General features: G+C 39.6%; 1 protein-coding gene across 1 annotated transcript in view; it reads left to right on the top strand.

Annotated features, from left to right (window-relative positions):
- polrmt (polymerase (RNA) mitochondrial (DNA directed)) overlaps nucleotides 1-19,663 on the top strand; it is an 89,636-nt gene that overhangs the window by 14,458 nt on the left and 55,515 nt on the right. The window contains exons 5-9 of the mRNA XM_017701394.2: nucleotides 493-679; nucleotides 8,188-8,337; nucleotides 11,522-11,689; nucleotides 12,918-13,088; nucleotides 13,946-14,185. Coding sequence (XP_017556883.2) covers nucleotides 493-679; nucleotides 8,188-8,337; nucleotides 11,522-11,689; nucleotides 12,918-13,088; nucleotides 13,946-14,185 — 916 coding nt within the window. The remainder of the gene's footprint in view (nucleotides 1-492; nucleotides 680-8,187; nucleotides 8,338-11,521; nucleotides 11,690-12,917; nucleotides 13,089-13,945; nucleotides 14,186-19,663) is intronic.

Here is a 19,663-nt window from a genome sequence, read left to right as displayed (position 1 = left end):
CCCATCAAGCTGAGAATTCTAATGCTAGTGACGTGAAAGATTTACTAAACATATAATATTTAATAAACTCAGAGTGTGAGGAAGGCGTGTACAAGATGAACTAGAGAAATGCAGATGTTAACTGTTTTTAAAAATGTAACTGCTTCACACAATAAGAGTATTTTAAATGTACTTTAGTTGTATATTCTTATAGTTTTAGTAAATATTATGACGTATTGTGAAAACATTTGGAATTATTGTGATATTACATTTTTGCTATATCGCCCATCTTTGCTCCATATTAATTTGATCTGTACTTTAAAACCTTTGAACTCCAGTACCCTAGTTCCTAGTTCATATCAATCAATATGCCATTTAAAGCATTCTAAAACTGCATAGACTGGATTTTAGACATAGTGTTTTGCCATTTCTTCCAGCTAGAGAACTTTACAAGCCGAAGCATTCGCTTCTCAGCAGAACCTCTGTTCACCTTCCCTCTCTGTGCATGTCCAGGTGTCTGCAGCAGATGGAGGAGGACGGCCTGAGTGTGGATGATGTGTTTAGGCAGTGCGTGTTCAGACAGGATGAAAGAGACATGGTGCTGAAGGCTGTTCGCACAGTGCGGCCTGACTATGAGCCATCCGTGACGACAGAAAACACTCTGTGCTCCCTGCCTCTGGTCAAGGACTACTACACACAGGTACCTGAGAACTGTCTGTTTATTTAATGTCATACCAGCAAACTTGTTTTGGTGTCCTCAGCACCAAGACACAATTAAAACTATACAAAACAACACAATTAAACCAAAGAACAGAAAACAGTCACACAGTAAGACACTAAGAAACTACATAAAACGGCAGTTACAGGCTAACACTGTGAAATATACAGAATATACAACAAAATAAAAGCAGTGGAAGGTGTTTGAGTTCAGGATTTGCATGGTCTTTTATTAGGTGCCAGGAAATCAACAGATTTTTGCCTCTGAAAGCTCAACGTTTTTTCTCACAAGAAAGAAATCTCACTTAAGAGTTAATACTTGAGGATTTTCTTTGTTTTTGCTGCATACTAGACTTTAGTTCAGCCTCACTGATCTTTAAAGCTGTTTTATTCTTTTTACAGATCTGTTCATGACAGATATTATCATGAAACTACTTTTAGGCCCAGTGATCTAGATAATAGTCTTTGGGTGCCTTTGTATCATATGGGGGCAGTCATGGGCTGGAGGCTGGGGAGCCAGCCTTGCGACCAGAAGGTCACCGGTTCGAACCCCTGAGCCGACAGCATGCGACTGAGGTGCACTTGAGCAAGACATCTAACCCCCAACTGCTCCCCAGGCACTGTGGATAGGGCTGCCCACCACTCCGGGCAAGTGTGCTCACTGCCCCCTAGTGTGTTTGTTCACTAGTGTATATGTGGTGTTTCACTGCACGGTTAGATTGCGGAGGTGAAATTTTCCTGTTATAGGTCTAATAAGACTCACTTAATCTTAATCTTAGATCGGTTCACGTAATTATAAAGCAGACAACGATACATGGTTGCTTGAGTTATAGTTTGTTTGAGATTCTGAAACATTTTCCACAGAGCTAAAATATGTAAACAAGCCATGTGCAGAAGAAGTTGCTGATTGAGAAAATTTTATGACGTACATTTGATGATGTTTCAAAGCAATGATTTGCTTTTCTAGCAGCGGTGTCGAAGTCAACCACTAAGAAGGTCATATTAAAAGATTTCTGGGGCCAGCTGTGTTTTCTTCCTTTTTACTTAACGATTTGCCATGACCTGAACTGGCCGTTGTTTGTTCAAAATATGGGAAAACTGCGACAGCAAAATAAGCATTGAATACTTACTCAAAAATAATTCTATATAAATTGTTTTAGGTATTTTTTTTTTTTTTTTTTAACTGCCTATTTGCTTGAACTAGACGCCAGGCATCTTTTCTTTTTGTGTAACCACTCATCCACAGATTGTTGTTGGGGGAATGAGGTCGGAGCGCATATTATGTTGCAGTGCATGTTGAGGACTGTAGTGTATCTCAAGGCGAAAGGGTATAACAATAATAATAGAAAATAAAAATAATTTTGTGGGCCAAATAAAATTGTGCCACAGACCTGACTTGGCCCTTGGGCCTTCTGTTTGAAACATGGATTTTAAAGTAACAGGCCATGATGAGCAGTGGGTTACTGTGGTCTCCCATCTGTTACATTAACATTAGGCTGTTTTTAGACATTTTGCTTTTCACATTTTTGGAAAAAATGTATCCGTTTGAGACGTTGCTATTTGGTATTGAACCAGATTCTAAATTTTGTGAATTGTTACACTCTTACAAAGAAACCTTATTTTTTATTTACCACAGATTTATCATTATCAACATTACATATATAAACTCAGAAGACTCAGGTAGGTCCACTCGTTGTTTTGGGTTGTAAACTTCAAAACTCACTGTGTTGTAAACATCATGACCTCTGATTCCCCTTTAAAAGCTTACGTCTTTTTGCCCCTTGTGATCCGTTTACTCCCTTCTGTTCTGTTTTGCAGGATTTTTCATTATAGAGTGAAACTACAACTTTTAAGCATTATGGTCTGGATACCGAGCCATCGAGATGAGACCATCTGCTGCCTCTTTTTCATTTGGATTTTACCGTGACCATAAAGTTTTTATAACGTCCTGAAGTGCTTTGCGCTAATATTCTGCATTTAATTGCTCGTCAGCGCACAGGTGCTTCATGGCAGAGCAAATCAGCCGTGCAGTTTAGTTTGATCATTCAGAGTCCTCTATTACGGAGCGGTGGAAGTCAGATGAGTCAGGAGGCATATGTTTATATTATAGTTGCGGTCCTGGGTAAGCAGACCAGACATATGAAAGTGCCTAAACAGGGATTGGCCTCAGTCTGGGCTTTTATGAATGAGCACTCCCAACACAGATATGTAGACTATTTTTAACCACAGAAGATGCTGCTCTCAGGCCATGGTGCCCTGCTTTTCCTTCTCAATGATTCATTACCCGGGGTCCACCTAAACCCATTTATAGTCTACAGCACCACATGCTGCGTTCCTATTGGTGTAGGAGCTGACAGCGGGACAAATTTACCACTAGTAGTAAGCGTGTCTGAGAAAACTCCGTCTGCAGAATGATATTTTTTTGATAAATAGAGGAACTGGAGCGAGAGAAGGTTCTGCTTGTGAAAGCTGGCTTTCTATGCAAGAAGGTTGAGCTAGTGGTCAAAGAATTCACAGTTTACCCGGAGTCTATGAGAGTATGTACAGTGGAGCCATGTTAATGCACTACACTAGTTTTTACAAACTACTGTATGTCTGAAATAGTGCTGAACGATATTGGGAGGAACCACATGTGGATACTTTAGGTAGTGAATGTATGATGATAATCATAGCATCAGTCGATAATTGCTTAAAAAATGATTGCCATAGACATTTGGCTAATATTTCAAACCAGTATTTGATTGTTTAAATTTATTCTGCATTTTAGTCATTTTACTGTTTTTATAAGACTATAGAAATAAATGTTTTATTGTATCCGTAATGGTGGTGTGGGTGGTTGTAGTCCCAATATCTACTTACAAGTCTTTATGTATCAACATTTACGTTTGTATGGAGAGATACAGTTTTATGCAAAAGTTTGGGCACCCCAGTCAAATATTTGGTAACACTTTATTTGGATAGTCCACTTTAAATGCTTTGTAGATACTTGATTTACTTTTAAGTTACATTAAACTAAATATCTACTACATTGCCCATTTCCTTTAACTCTAAACCTGCTCTAATCCTGACCCTAACCTTAACTTTAACCCAAAACTTAAACCCAGCCCTCACCCTGGTCCTAGCCCTAATCATGGTCCAAATACTGACCCTAACCCCACCACAGTTTAGTTTCAACAGAGAGTTTATTAACAATTTGAATGTCTGTAGATAGTCCAAAGGGGACTATATTGGACTATCCAAATAAAGTGAGACCAAATATTTTGTTAATTTCCTTAGGGGAAAAATGTTTAATACATCCTTTAGAGCAGTCCACAGTATAGAGTCACTTGCCTATCCCAGAAGGAGAGAGGGCCCTGGAGCCATAGTGTAGAGCTACACAGGTGGCCAGCCAGCCCAGGAAACCTCATAGACCACAAAAGTCCATAGCATTCTCCACCATTGCAGGCAGCATCACTCAAGCGCCTAGGCCAGGCAGCCAGAAGCTGTGATGTCACATCACTGAGGCACCCAACCGAAGCAGCTTCACAGCTGCTCTGCGATGCTGTTAATGAAGCCAAACACCTCTGGTCCAAGCAGCCATCTAGCTACTATAAAGTGGCCAGCCAAGGCAGCCACATAGTTGCGATCTTGCATCAAACAAACGGTCACTCCAGGCAGCTTTGTAGCTGGATATAGTGTTGTTCGAATGGCCAGCTCAAGAAACGTCTGATCCACTCTTGGTCTCTATCCTGGTGGGTTAAATGTCCAAATGGACAGTATTCAACCAGTAGGGAAACATTAAAACATACACAGAAACAATACAAAACAAAAAACTGATGTAAAGCAGTGGCTATGTTGTGCCAGGGTACTTGGATTGTACAAACACTGACACTCCTGTATTTCACAGTCCTAGTTAGAAACTGTGATCAGAAAACTTTATTTCTGTGTTTTATGGGATACTGTGAATCGGTATTACATAACTCAGTAACTCAGCCTCATCGCAGTTTGTTCTGTTTGTTTAATGTTTCACTTCACACATTACGCATAGTCAGAGAGAGAGAGAGCAAGTGAGCAATTGAGCGAGATAGAGAGAGTAGGAATGTCTCAGCTGCCATTTGCACGCTCGCTGCAGATATGCACTTAACCACACTTCCATACTGACCTCCCACTGGACAGCCACAATGCGTCTGCCTTTCTCACGCAATGTTGGGTTAAACATCCAAGGCTGTGGTTTGAAGTGCACATGGGTGTAGATTCTCTCCGTCTGAGAAACATGGGCAGAGTTGTTTCTACGCTCCAAAACCAAAGCTGCAGCCGAGAATGATGGGTCCTCGCTAGCACTGTCAAGGCTCCTCCTTTTAATAAACCGTGATTACACAGCTTGGATGGAAGGACCAAAGAGAAAACGGAGCCCATCAATAACACTGTAACAGCACATTTTAGAGTCCCTTCCCAGCTACAGCAATAAATCAGTGAAATAAGCTCTAAGGCTGAGGTCGCAGTTAAATGTTTGAAGTCAACCTGAAATCAAAACAGACTTATTTTATTCTGTTCTTGGTCATTTTAAGCACAGTCCATTGTGTCATGTCATTTAAAAAGACAATTATTTGTCTGACCATAATAAGAATAGTGACTTTTGGTGCCTCTGAACACTGGCTGACATCAGGTTACATCACTGTGTTCTAGCGGCTGGGAATAATTCCACTAACCAATAGTATCTTAGCTTGTTTTCTAACATATTATGCAGTGCTGTGCTGCTGAGAGACTGTGAAGCACACATTAAGTAGTTATATTTGTACACAGATTTATTTTAGAAATAACCTGACATCTGTTTTTGTCTCCTACAAGAAATTCACATCAAATCTGTTTATTTTTATTTTTTTTATCTTTGACTTTTCTGCAAAACAGATGGATTCTTCTGACCATTGAGTGTCAGGAGACACTCCCTGTTAGCATAGCTCTAACATAACACTGCGAATCCAATAAGATGCAGTTTAGATTAGAAATAATAGGTTAGAGGCTTCTTACGTAGCAAATTAAAATCAGTAACTAAAGCAATGTTTAACTGACACTTTTGCAGTTTGTTTCATTTTTAACCACGTTGAATGATATTGGCTGAAATTATCAGTAATTTTAATATAATTGTGTTTAATCAAAAATACAGTAATAAAAATAAGTATCAGTTTAATTGACAATTTTTTCATATTGGTCAGGCCCTACTTTTAGTCGCTGGGTTGATTTATCTTCCTCATAACCTTTTTGCTTACTCTGGCCACCGTCCACATCACTGCGTTTAGGCCAGTTTTTTTCCCCTCAGAGAATGTTAGTCCAAGCTGTATTTAGCCCCTCCTGTGTTCTGTAGGTACTGCTTAATGATGTCTACCAGATGTCCTTACGGCCCTCCATAATAGTAATAATAAACCACAGCAAGCCTAAGCCCAGAGCTCACTTTATGGCTTTCCTGGCTCCATTGAGCAAGTTGCTGCTGTGATGTATGGCGTATTTACAGTCTGTATTATTTGTACAGCCTTCCATTTGGCCGTCTGCCAGGCCACTGGCGCGTGCTGGAAGCGAGACCCTGACGAGCCCCGAAAAACGCTCATTTCATTTTAATTGAACACAAGTGAAGTTATGAGATGTAATCGGCACGTTAACTGACCATTAATCAAAGCCATGGGCTGATGTTTGCTTGATGTCATAGATTTTTTTAGTTCTTGGCGATTTGACCTCCGCGAATCAAATTGTGACAGGAAAGGTTGTTGCTGCTGAATCTGACATCACACAGCACGTGCAGCGTAGCAGTTCAGAATCAATCATGCTTCTAATTCTTTGTTAAAGGGCCCATATGCTGCGTTTTTCTTGGATTTTCTTTTTTTCTTTTTTTTTGTGTGTGATTTAAGGTTATGCACCGAAAACAGTCATCATTCATTTTTACTTGACCCTTTTTTATCTCTTAGAATTAAACTGCTTTATTATTATTATTTTAAGTTAAGCTGTCTTTTTTTGTTACTGCACCATTAAGGCTGATGTATGTAATGTATGACCTCTTTCTGATTGGCTGCCCTGTACTGTGCTTCATTCAATAAGCAGACCAGGCTGAAACACTTTTTATAACTTCAGCATGGATAGACAGGGCTAAACTGCTGTAGGCTAAATAGCTCGTCATATGGAAATGTGCTGCTTTGTGACGGTGAATTCAAAATGGGCTTGTTTTTATTTTTTACAGCTTTATCTACAGATTCGGACTTGATGGACTGAGTCAGGGTAACTTTTGAAACAGTGTTTACATACTAAACTTAAACTCTTTTATTTAAAAAAAGGTGCAAATTGTTTTTCCATTATAGAGATCAATTGATGTAAATGTTACTTTTCACAAGTTATCACTGTGACCTGAGCAGAACTCTTCTTCTGTCAACAGGCTGGCACTGTTTTACCAACTGCTTTAATCTCCACACACACACACACACACACACACACACACACACACACACACACTTGATAAAACACACTTCTACTGACAGCAAAGTTCAAGGCAGTGCATGCTGTTTAGTTTAGATGTCAGCATTTGATGGGCAATAAACAATTAACCAGCTTGCTTTTTGATGTTTTAATAGGCTGAATAACCTGAATAGGCTGAACAAGATTCTGCTTCCTCTAAAATGTCTGTTCAGCCAGTTGTACATAGTTGCTGTAATAAGGAACCTCTCTTTTGTGCTATAGCAAATGGTCCAAAAATCCTCTCATCAATAAAATAAAATCTCATTACATTAACAAATGTTGTTTTTAACAATGTTAAAGTTTTTCCCATCTTGTTTAAATGTACTGTTTCTGAGTTAGAAGGTTTTTGTATGGCACAAATGCTATTTTGCTGTCTAAAGAGTAAACCACAACATAAAACCCAGAAGTACAATTCCCATTGACCGGAATCGTTTCCATTAAGGAAATTTGGTCAAAATGGCACTGGTTTTCGCCTGAATATTTTGATGAGACTTTTGTCAAATCTAAGGCTTTATAAATAATGTCAATGGTAATGAAAATGAGTTTAGTGCAGACGGCTTCAGCAGCAGATCAATATTGGCCACATGAAGCTACGTATTTCACAGTTTTTCTGAGTGAAGATAGAAAAGAGATTCATAACCTCTGTTCAGACTCTGCTGAGTCTTAAGAGGGGATACAACCTCAAAAAAACCTCTCCAATACCTGAGATACCACTTGAAAACACGCTATCCTGATGCATACACAGACATGAGAAGCAGAAAGGAAAGCCCTCGCTAGCACATTAACGCCATTATGTTTACAAATCATAGCTAAAAATAATGGAATTTAGTGCCTTAGATGGCGGATCATTTTCTGTTGTTGAGGAAGTTGCATTCTGTTGGTGCACACATTTTCAACTTCATTTCATCACTAGATTCAAAGTTATGATGGTGATGTCTGGAAATCAAGGCTAATGTACAACTAAAGCACAACTAATTTCCTCATCTTCCTGACCTCTAGTCTTGTGCATTTCAGAGAGAAGATGTCAGATATCCTAAACTGGACTTCAGTCTGGCAGACCTGCAGGACCGCTTCAAGCGTCAGCTTGCTCTGGAGCAGGCCAACACCATCACCATAGACTCTGTGGAGACCATGAAGCCTGTCAAGGAAAACACTATCCGAATGGTATGTGGTTTGAAGTAATCAAGTTCACAGTTTTCCCTTTATTTTAACTAGTTGATTTAACTAAAACATGTTCACACCACTGCCTCGCTTTACTAGGCTTTTTCCATGGTAGCCTCATTCAGATGCAGGAAAACATTGTACAGAAACTGCTCCTTCTGTGGAAGCTTCTGCATGGAATTCTGAAGGCACAAACTGATGAAACGGATGACGTTTTTTTCCTTATTTCTTTAAAAGTATTGGCCCAAATATATCCAGTCCAAATGCATTTTGCTTGCTAAGGAAACCAATTATTACATCCTATGTGACTTCACGTGCTTCCGCATTAACTATTGGAATGCAAAAAGTGTCAAAGCACTGTACGGAGTGCTGCACTCTTTTGGTACTTCTAGTTGTGCACTGTTTCTGCATCCATCTGACACATAATTGAGTCGTCAGTGTCTTGATATTCCTACTACCAGGGACTAGCCACTAATTTGTGTTCACCATGTACTGATTCATTTACATTTACAGCATTTGGCAGACACTCTTATCCCAGTGACTTACAGTCTGAGGGTTTTTTTTTTTTTTTAAATACAGTTCGGCAAAGGTAGTGTTGGGAGTCTTGCCCTAGGACTCTTATTGGCAGAGTGTAGGGTGCTTACCCAGGCAGGGGATTGAACCCTAGTCTACAGCGTAGAAGGCAGAGGTCTGAACCACTAGGCTATACCAACCACTATATGGGTTAGTTGGCAAACCAAGACAAGCCATAGACTCATTAGGGTGGGAATAAACCGAGCATGTGATTTGTAAGGCCAAGCCAATGCCTCTTGAAGGTGAAAGCTCCTGTACAGTGTCTGACACACAGAAGGCTGTCATTAGCCTGTAGATTTAATGCGTTTTAGCACAGCAGAAAACTTTAATTATGCATGTAGCAGTGTGTCATGTGCAGAGATTATGCGTTAAAATGGCCTCTTACAAGAGAAAAAACAGTTCTTTTAGCCAGCAACAGTGATAACTAGGTAGTTTTGCTTGTGTTATTGATTGTACTGTTGAAGAGTTTGGGCCCGTGCATGTAGGGGCTCAAGCAATCCAGCACCCAGACTTAAACAAGTTGGCCTAGACATGGATTCTCATTACTAGATCACAGCCAGCCTCACAAGACTAAGACTCTCACTTGTCGGCATTGATTAGCCAAGTTTGGTAGGTTGTTAGCTTTAGTTAAGCCAGTCAAGCTTCTTCTTTACTGTATATGTCACAATCCTGCCCTCGCCTAAGAGCTAATAGAGTTTTGAAGTCGCTTAGCCAAGAACTCTCATTCCTTTGAGACCCATGAGTTTTCATGCATGATTTGCAGCAAAGTCTTTGTTTTAAATGTTTCTTTAAACTGTCTGCATCACCTCAGATGTTTGTTTGAAATATTTTAGTCTGGAGACAACGGTCATTACTGCAGGTACCATAATGCTCTCTGCAGTGGCATTTACTTGGTCTGCTCTTCTGCTTGTGGTCTCAGATCGGAGAGGTCAGGGGGTCCCTGGTGGCCCTGCAGCATTTACACCAGCACTGAATAGAATACTAATGCCTTCTAATATGTCACCTTTGGACGCTGAGGCCAGCCTATCAGCGCTGTGTCATCTGCTCGCTCTGCTGGACTGAGGGAGAGAACAACCCCCTGATGAACGGCTAACCCACTTTCGCTCAGATAGCCACTCATGACATGTACCTCTCCAAATCTATCACTGTCTGACGGACGAGAGCTTTAGCATATATTGCTCTACAGTCTTTATTGTTTTTGTTATATCTAGACCATTTGTCATATAATAGAATTTGAAAATGGTACCTTTATGTTGTGTGAATATTTCATAATGAAGGACAAACAGAAATGGGCCAAAATGACCTGGATTTAAATCGAAATAATCACTTTTATGTAATGAGAACTTTTAATGTGCATTAAAATTTTATTTTTTTAACAGAAGAAGAAAAGAAAACATTCTGAGACTATTTTGAGGTTTCGTTATGACAGCAGTTACACATACGAATGTGACTTGCATCCGTTCTTGCACAATTTTGAGAAATATCTGTTCTTTCGAATTTTATTTCTCAGCTCTTCATGTAATATATTGACAGATATAGACAAAAATTATGGTGGTAGCTTATTTAGATGTACTCCTGTAGAGTTTCTACAAATGCTGAAGTTGTTGACAAACTAGACTAAACATAGTTAGTTTCAGGATTTGCTTTTGGTTTGATGCCAGGCTTGGGATTGTAGTATGTGTTTGTGGCATTCAGGCTTAATATGTTGTTTGTTGCATTATGCTGTTCAAGTCATTTTAATTCATTTTTGTTCATCATTACAGTGCCCTGCATGCATTCTACAACTATTGGTAATCCCTGTGGTGTCAAACTATTCTGACTGGTAGCTTAGCTGCTCATCTGTAGGCTAATAAATACAAACAAGCTAGCATTAACTCTTACATTGCTTGTCAGAGAGAATAATGTTTTTACAATCATATTTAACATGTTTATTTTAATGAAGGGGATGCCAGAGACAGGTTTTTCACTCATTCAGTCACACAGAAGAAGCCAGTCTAGGTGTTTAGATAAGCAGGTACCTACCTTTCTTACTTTAGCTTTTAGCTTGTTGGCCTACTCATCTGACAAGTCATCTCTCTCGTTCATTTTAATTCTCTTCATTGTAATGTTGATTTGAAGAATGTTACTACTGTTATATGGCTACCATAAGACACTGGACATCCTAACAGTAATGGTAGCTGCCTGCCTTCCCCTGTAATTTTTCATTTTTTTTCCAACCATACATCACCAGAAGGGAATTTTCTTAGCTTTTAACCCAGAGCGACTCACTCTAGACACCACTGCAACAATGCTGCTGGATACAAGTACACTTTGGTGTACTGGTTTACAACAGTTGTAATGATTACATTTGTTTTGGTCTCTGTAAGTTTTTAATTATTATTTGAATGCCAGTTAAAAACAAGATGAGCATCTACAGTGGGCCATCAGAATAGTCTAATCAAAATGACTTCATAATTTGTCTTGATTGTCTTCATGTATCCATTGTTCAAATCCTTTGTGGCTGTTACTGTTGACTGAAAGTGCTGCTTTCAGTGAGAAACTGCAGCAGAAAGTTTTTGTATGCAGCATCTGTTCAGTCCTTTGAAAACATTCTCTGTTCTCTGATGCTTTCCAGAGGAAACTGTTAGCAGAGCAACGTGCCCACTGGCAAAAAAATCTGCTCCGGGCTCTGAGAGACAGCAAACTGATTTTAGGCAAAAGCAAACTGAGGAACTGGAAGACAGACATCTACCCGTTCCTGTGCATCCTTCGCGATGAGGATTACGTCAACATCATGCTGCAGGTACGTAAACGTGTCGCTTGTCCCTGTTTCAACTTGAACGACTGCTCTGACCTACACTGCTTCTACGAAGTTTCACTATTGAGTCACTGTGTAAAGTTTGGGAATCAATGTTTTCAGTAGTATAAAATCATAATTGGATTATTAGCTTAAAATACAGCTCATTTCGTTAACTTAGTAAAAAATGCCGTTCATCGTCCTGCAAACCCGTTCAAACATAGTGTCCAGTGAAGTAGCGCATTAAAATGTTAAGCCTGCTAAATTATGGGTTAGTTACATACAGTAGCTCAGTATTATGTGAAGGCTTAAACAAAAGCACCACATTTTTCTCAGTGGTGGTAATTTAGATCTTGGTGAACAGCACCTCAGTTTGATCGATTGCAATATGTTTTATTGTAACAGCTCTTCACATTTACAAGCCACATGTTAGCCAACTCTTTGATTTATTGGTCGATTAATTCACATGAATCCAACGTCAAGATATCTGTTCTTTGCAGCCCTTATTCTGAGGCACTTATTGGTGATATAATAGAGCTTGGTGTGTGGATATTTGCCTAGAATTCACTACATTGTTGTTGGCCTCAGTTAAGTTGGCAAGCATTAACCAAACACATAGAACAACACCCTTGAATATAGTTAAGTCCTGTTGTTCTCAGTCTTCAGCCAGTGCCAGCAACTGCAAAACTGGTTGTCAGATGTATCTCAATCATCATTATTATTATCTTTGTTACTGGGCAGGTGGTGATGGAATAAGCCCAGCTTTGGTTTTCTAGTGCTGGAGGTCTTGTTGTGTAGAGGGAAAATACCTATAGATGCTGCTTGGAGCCTGACCCTTAACAGTTCAACTATCCAGCTAATTGTAGCTGCCCTCTAAATGGTAGACTAGGGTTTGATACTGTGTTTGGGCAAGAGCACCACACTATACCAGTAAGAGTACTTGGGAAAGACTCCTAATGCTGCATTCACTCCGCATAAATGATAAATGTATTTTGGACAAGCCCAGTCTTAGCTGGGTGGCTTTAAAATAAGCTTTACACAACTGACTAAAAAATGCTAAGGTTAAAGATGCAGATCAAACGATGTATTTCAAGTATGGGGCTAGATTACCATATTCAGCGCAGTGTGATGTGTATTAATCTGTGTTTACCCAGCCACAAGTAAAAGAGCCCAGGTCAAAACAGTACTGGGACATTTTCTTTTTCTTTTTTATTGCTTTGGTGTTGCTGCTCAGGGTTTGGCCAAACTACCGCCCAGCGGAGATTCTCTGCTCAACATGGCGAGGGAGCTGGGCACTGCAGTCCACAACATCTTCTGCATCCAGCAGAAGAGTCACAGCCAGGTGGTTGAGAAACTAGCCTGCATCTACAATTCATACACTGAGCTACTTGCTAAAGACACAAAGGTACAGAGCTCGCCTTCTGCAGATCAGCCCCTTGATTATTAATCATATTAATCATGATTTTTGTTGTAACATATTTATAGTAGATGGTAATTAGTCTTTAGAGTTAATATAAAAGATTTCTGGGGTCCTTACCACAGAAACTTGAGCAATCATGAAGAGTGTCTGTTTGATGAATCGCAACAACACTGTATTTTAAAAGTTTGGAATTATTTTTTTTATTATTATTTTGATATGTTGTGGTCGACAGTTGATTATACAATCGAATGTTAAGTAATCAAGTAATATAGCCATTATTTGGTAGATTAATCAAGTAAATATTTGTAACAATGAAAATGGGCTTAAAAGAAAAAATATCTAGCAGTGGTGTTCACTTCTCACACAATGTCAGTGTTACTTAGGCCAACTCTACTTTCACAAGGACATTTGAAGCATTTGAAGCTTGTAACAGACATTCAAGTGGCATATTCTTTAGTTTGTGTGTTGCAATTTTAAAGTGAATCCTTCTGTAGAGCCTATCTCTGAATATTGTTGGAGTAGCCTGTTAACTGTCAGCTGTTTCTTTTTATATGAAACGTTTACTTCATACATGCACAATTTGTAACAGCAAAAATTCGGTTTTACTTCATATACATGAAATTTGCAACTTCAAATGTGCATTCATGAGATAATGCTTACATGCGTTTCCCTTTTGTTCTGTGAAAAAAGCCATTTGAGTGCTAATAGTGCCCCCTTGAGGAGAATCTTCAGACTGTTAAAAACAGCTTTTAAATGACTTGTGCAGATGTTACTTGGTTGTTGAATGGTACTGTACAAACAAAGCAGTGGATAAAATCGTGTCATTTCCTGTGCTGTCACAGTCAAGCAGCGTCTTGCCACGGGAACAATGGAATAGGCTGGAGGCGGAGAGAAGCGCTGGCCCCTCCCTGCTGAGTGACGACATGTCCTGGAAACATGTGTTGATCATTCAGCTGGGTAGCTTCCTGGTGGATCTGCTGGTGCATGAACTCAAAATCCAAAACAACATTCTGAACCCGGCTCAGGATAAGAAACTCATCCCTGCGCTCTATCACATGTACACCTTCCGCAGCAATCGACAGGTGAGCTTGGAGGCCCATTCACACACAACAGGGTGCTTGCTTTGTAAAAATAAAAAAGAGAGTTGATATTTTTTTTTTCGTTGTTTAATGACTCCTAGAAGCACCCTGATAGAGTGCATTCTGTAGGTTGTTGGACAGCATGCGAGGTCTCCCCAACTTTCAGAGAACCAAGTGGTCCATAAAAGTTTGCTTTCGGTTAAGAAGTAAATTGACTTTAGTAAACAAGTGGTATTTGAATAAATGGGTTTTTCATTCAGATTGATTACCGTTTTTAGGGTGTATGCTTGAAGGCGTGGTAGCACAGGTGTTGTGTTAGCCTCGTTAGTTTTGCACAACTTCTTCTGTTGATAAAGGGGAGATTAAACCATCCAAAATGTAGTTTACAGAATTGTGGCGAGTAGGAATTTAAGCTACACTATATTTCTAAAAGTATTCACTCCTTTTCCTTCGCAGGTATGTGAACTTGAGTGACATCCCATTCTTAACCCATAGGGTTTAATATTATGTCGGCCCACCCTTTGCAGCTTTAACAGCTTCAACTCTTCTGGGAAGGCTTTCCACAAGGTTTAGGAGCATGTTTATGGGAATTTTTGACCATTCTTCCAGAAGCGCATTTGTGAGGTCAGACGCTGATGTTGGGCAAGAAGGCCTGGCTCGCAGTCTCCTTTCTAATTATTATTATTATTATTATTATTATTATTAATAATAATAATAATAATTTTATTTATATAGCACTTTTCATGCTGGTGGCAGCTCAAAGTGCTTTACAGACAGTTGATAAATCAGTTATAGAAGAGATCATTAGTGTTTAATTAGAATCAGAAGAAAATGAAGATTAAATTACAAGATAAAGTTTATGTAGCGTAATAACTGGAAGAGGCCTTTCCATGTTTTCTGCATTTTACAAAGTGTATATGTAGAAGGCCACTATCTGCAGATCTTTGATTATGTACTGGAACAAACAGACACTCTGTGATGTAAGCAGGTGCTTTAGGGTTGTTTTGAGCTTTAAAGAGTAGCAGAACCTTGAAATCTATCCTGAATGATACAGGCAGCTAGTGCAGTTCTTTCAAAATGGGAGTGATGTGATCTTTCTTTTTTTGTTTTTGTTAGGAAGAGCTTCTGCATTTTCTACAAGTTATAAGGGATATATAGTTTTCATCAAAGGGATATATAGTCCATTAAGAAGAGCAGTGTGGTAGTCAAGTCTGCTTGTAACAAATGCATGAACAAGTTTCTCTGCGTTGCTCTAAGAGTGAAAAGGCTGCACTTTAGCAATATTTCTTAAATGATAACACAGCCACTAAAGTAGCTTTTTTTCATGCGGGGTAAAACAGAGTCCAAGATCACACCCAGATTTCGTACTTCAGGTTTGGTATAAGAAGCTAAAGAACCAAGTTTCTCAAAAATCTGAATTTCTGTACCAACGATCAGTTGGTATTTCAATATTTATTATATTCAATATTTATATATTCAGTATTTCAGTATTTTCATAATTTAACTGTAGAAAATTTTGGTTAGTCTGTCTATGCTGGTTAGTCTGTCTATGGAGTCTTGATCTTCAGAAGAAATAGAAATGTATAGCTGGTTGTCATCAGCATAGCTATGAAAATGTATACTATACTTTCTAATAACATCACCTAGAGCATGTACAAAGAGAAAAGCAAAGGGCCCAAGATTGAACCTTGGGGGGGACTCCACAAGAAACGGCAAATCGTTCTGATGAATGATTTCCAAGTGAAACCATGCAATGCCTATTACTTAAATATGATTTAAACCATTCTAAAACTGTACCCGAGAGGTCAACCCAACTTTCAAGACGTTGGAGTAAAATATTGTGGTCAACGGTATCAAAGGCTGCACTAAGATCTAATAAAACCAAAATAGAAGGATTTTGTGCATCAGCGCTGAGCCTGAGGTCATTCATAATGCAAATCGATGCTGTCAATGTACTAAAGTTGGAACGAAAACCTGACTGAAAATTCTCATATAAATTGTGATATTAGATACATATTTAGTTGTTTGAAAACAACTTTTTCTAAAACTTTACTTAGAAAAGATAGGTTTGAAATTGGTCTAAAATTATTTAGCATGAAAGGATCTATGCTACTCTTTTTTTTTTAGCAGAGACTTCACCAATGCAGTTTTAAAAGCATCTATAAAGACACCTGTTGACAAATTTACAATAGTTAAAACATCATTGTGCATACAATCAAAAAACAACTTTAGGAATGATGTAGGAACAGGGTCAAGATCACATGTGGATGTACTATGTTTATAATAGTCGTGAGCTCCTCATAGTTGATAACAGAAAAAGATATCATGACTGATGTAGGTGGCCTATCTGGAACATTTTATAGGAGCTTGTTTGAGTCTGCTGAGTTACACTGTGTCGTATCAGGTCTGTTTTATTTTGGAAATGAAATGCAAGCTCTTCACAGATTTGAGAAGATAAATCATCATTAAATGCACTAGCAGAGCTTTTCTTCCTTTTTAGTGGGGCAAGAAGGTCAAGGCTTTCCTGTAATCTAACTCTGCGATCAGAGACTAGATCATTACAGAATGGAGTCGTATCTGTATTCGCTGAACTATTATAAACAGTTTTAAAATTCTCAACTGTTTCTGAGTCAATGTAATGTTTTTTTATAAGTAACTCTCAGGTACTCTCTTCTTTACCTCTAAATTGATTTGAAAGAAAATACGGAAGTGATGGAGGGGTCTCTCTAAGGTCTAAGCAATTGAAATGATCAAGGTTTTGACTGCGGATGTCTTTCTTTGATTTTTTTTTAATTACGCTGGGTTTGACGTTTTTTGAGCAAAATCTCCCTACATAACTAGTTTGTGTTAATACAGCAGAAACAGAGAGGAATGGTAGCAATTAAGGGGAAATTGTCTATATCATTAAAGGCACTTACCTGTCTGCCGATGATGCTACTTACCCGTCCATTGTCTACTACAGTTAAGACCAGGCAGGCCTGGTGTGGTACTTTCTCGATATTCCCTGACAAGATAAAAGACCCGCGGTGGCTCAGGTGTAATCCAACCCTCCAGTCGCTCCCAGAAAACATTCCAGTTGTTCACGTAGCTGACGCTGTTGTTCTTACACCAGCCATGGAGCCAACAGTGCAGCGCATAGAGCCTGTTGAACACATCGTTTCCTCTCTGGTATGTGGGCAGTGGTCCTGAGATGATGACCCTTGCCCTGGTTCTCTTCTTAACGGTGTCTAGAAGTAATCTGAAGTGCTCCTTGAGGACTTCGCTCTGATGGGATGTCATTCATCCTGCGTGTATTACTACGGTGCCAACGTTCCCGTGTTTGCTCAGAGCCGCAGGAAACCGCTAGAAATATCCGAGATCCGGGAACCTGGAAAACAATAGACAGCCAAATTACTTCCAGAGCTTTTTAAAAAAAAGTTACTTTAAGATATCACACTATGGAATCTTCAATTACAATAACACTCTCCTGACTCTCTCTCCGAGGCACTCAAGCAGGCGGAAAGCTAAAGGCTTCAAACCTTCTCTTTTCCTGGCCGTGCTGGTGTTCCCTGCTCCGGCACAGGCATGAAGACGGGCAATCCTGGTGTTAAACGTGGTAGTCGGGCTCCATCAGGTGGAGTAGAAGTCGCCACTGGGCTTGGCCTTGAAACAGCCATGTAGGACGCGTCCCCGGCTGCTTCCAAATGGGTTTTCCGCTCATGGAGCTCTGTCTGCCACTTTGGGATAGCCCTGATCTGGTGATCCAACTGCAGCAGCTCCCTGCTCAGCGTCTGGAGCTCGCGTTCAGTGGTGGTCGCCATTTTGTCAGTGTGCATACAGAGAATAGCAAGACAAAAGAGCAAAAAATAACAATCAGTAAACAAGCAAACCCAAACGTGCAACCTGTTCAGTCAAAATTGGCGCCAGTCTTGCACATGTGCAGTATCATTCAGTATAATTCATCCCAAAGGTGTTCTCTCGAGTTAAGTTCAGGACTCTGTGCAGGCCAGTCAAGTTCTTCCACACCAAACTCGCTCATCCATGCCTTTGCTTTGTGCACTGGTGCCCTGTCTTGTTGGAACAGGAAGGGGCCGTCCGCAAACTGTTCCCACAAAGTTGGGAGCATGAAATTGTCTAAAATCTCTTGGTCTGCTGAAGCATTGAGTTCCTTTCACTGAAACTAAGGCTGGAACTAAGCCCAACTCCTGAAAAACAACCCCACACCACAATCCCCCCCTCTACCAAACTTGACACTTGGCACAGTGCAGTTAGACAAGTACCGTTCTCCTGGCAACCGCCAAACCCAGACTCGTCCATCAGATTGCCAAATGGAAAAGCGTCACTCCAGAGAACACGTCTCCACTGCTCCAGTGAGGGTGCGTTACACCACTGCATCCAACGCTTTGCATTGCGCTTGGTGATGTAAGGCTTGGATGCAGCTGCTCGGCCATGGAAACCCATTCCATGAAGCTCTCTACGCTGTTCCTGAGCTAATCTGAAGAACACACTGACTGTGGAATATTTAGTAGCGAGGAAATTCACTGAGCTCCTGAGAGCGACCCAGTCTTTCATAAATGTTTGTAGAAGCAGTCTGCATGTCTGGGGGCTTCATTTTATACACCTGTGGCCATGGAAGTGATAGCAACACTTGAATTCCATGATTTGGATGGGTGACTGAATACTTTTTGCAATAAAATGTATATGACGGTACTTTTCTTAACTTTATTAACGATAACTTTTCTTAAACATCATATTGCTGCTGTGGAATATATCCTCAGCTATAGCCTACAGATGTGTTTATTAGCTAATGATTAGCCTATATAGTTAGTCCCATGACATAAAAGCCTTGTTTATGTAAAATGCAATGCTGTGCTTGTTGTTTCTGTGGGTCGTGTCTGTGACTGCATGTTGGACAGACCACAATTTATCACCAACTAATAACGGTTATCATTAAAAGAATTTTGCATTTGCATCCTTATTTGGATGCACAGCCCATGATGCATAGCATGTACCATAGATTCCACAGACCACCCTATGACATAACTTATTGCGCTTGAATTCACCTCTTTGGTGAGACAATAGACTCAAGATGCTATTGTAACTCTAGATCATGAAACAACTGAGTGGAAAATCATCTGATTTCTTGTATAAAAAGAGCTTTAATTGTTATATGGCTTGCCCATTATAGATAGTAAATACCCTTGAATGAACCTCCTCAGTCATTTAATGTCAAACCCTGCGTGCTGGAGTAAAGAGATAAAAAGAAGCACAATTGCCTCAATTACTTACAGATTGCACTATCATTGAATCAGTGATGAAGCACATCCAGTGTTATTGTTTTTGTTGCTTCTTTCCAGAAAATCTTTGGCTTGAATAAAAGTCTAAAAAAATTTTAAAAGAAGCATAATGACAATGGAATCATGTTGGTATCAGCAAATATTTGAATAAAAAAAAAAAATCAGCATCAGACAGATGTTTACATTTGACCGATATTTCAAACCA

The sequence above is a fragment of the Pygocentrus nattereri genome, chromosome 15 (assembly GCF_015220715.1).
Source record: "Pygocentrus nattereri isolate fPygNat1 chromosome 15, fPygNat1.pri, whole genome shotgun sequence".
NCBI classification, from domain to species: Eukaryota; Metazoa; Chordata; class Actinopteri; order Characiformes; family Serrasalmidae; genus Pygocentrus; species Pygocentrus nattereri.
Note: the sequence above shows the minus strand (reverse complement) of the source record. Positions and strands in the feature narration are given on the sequence as shown.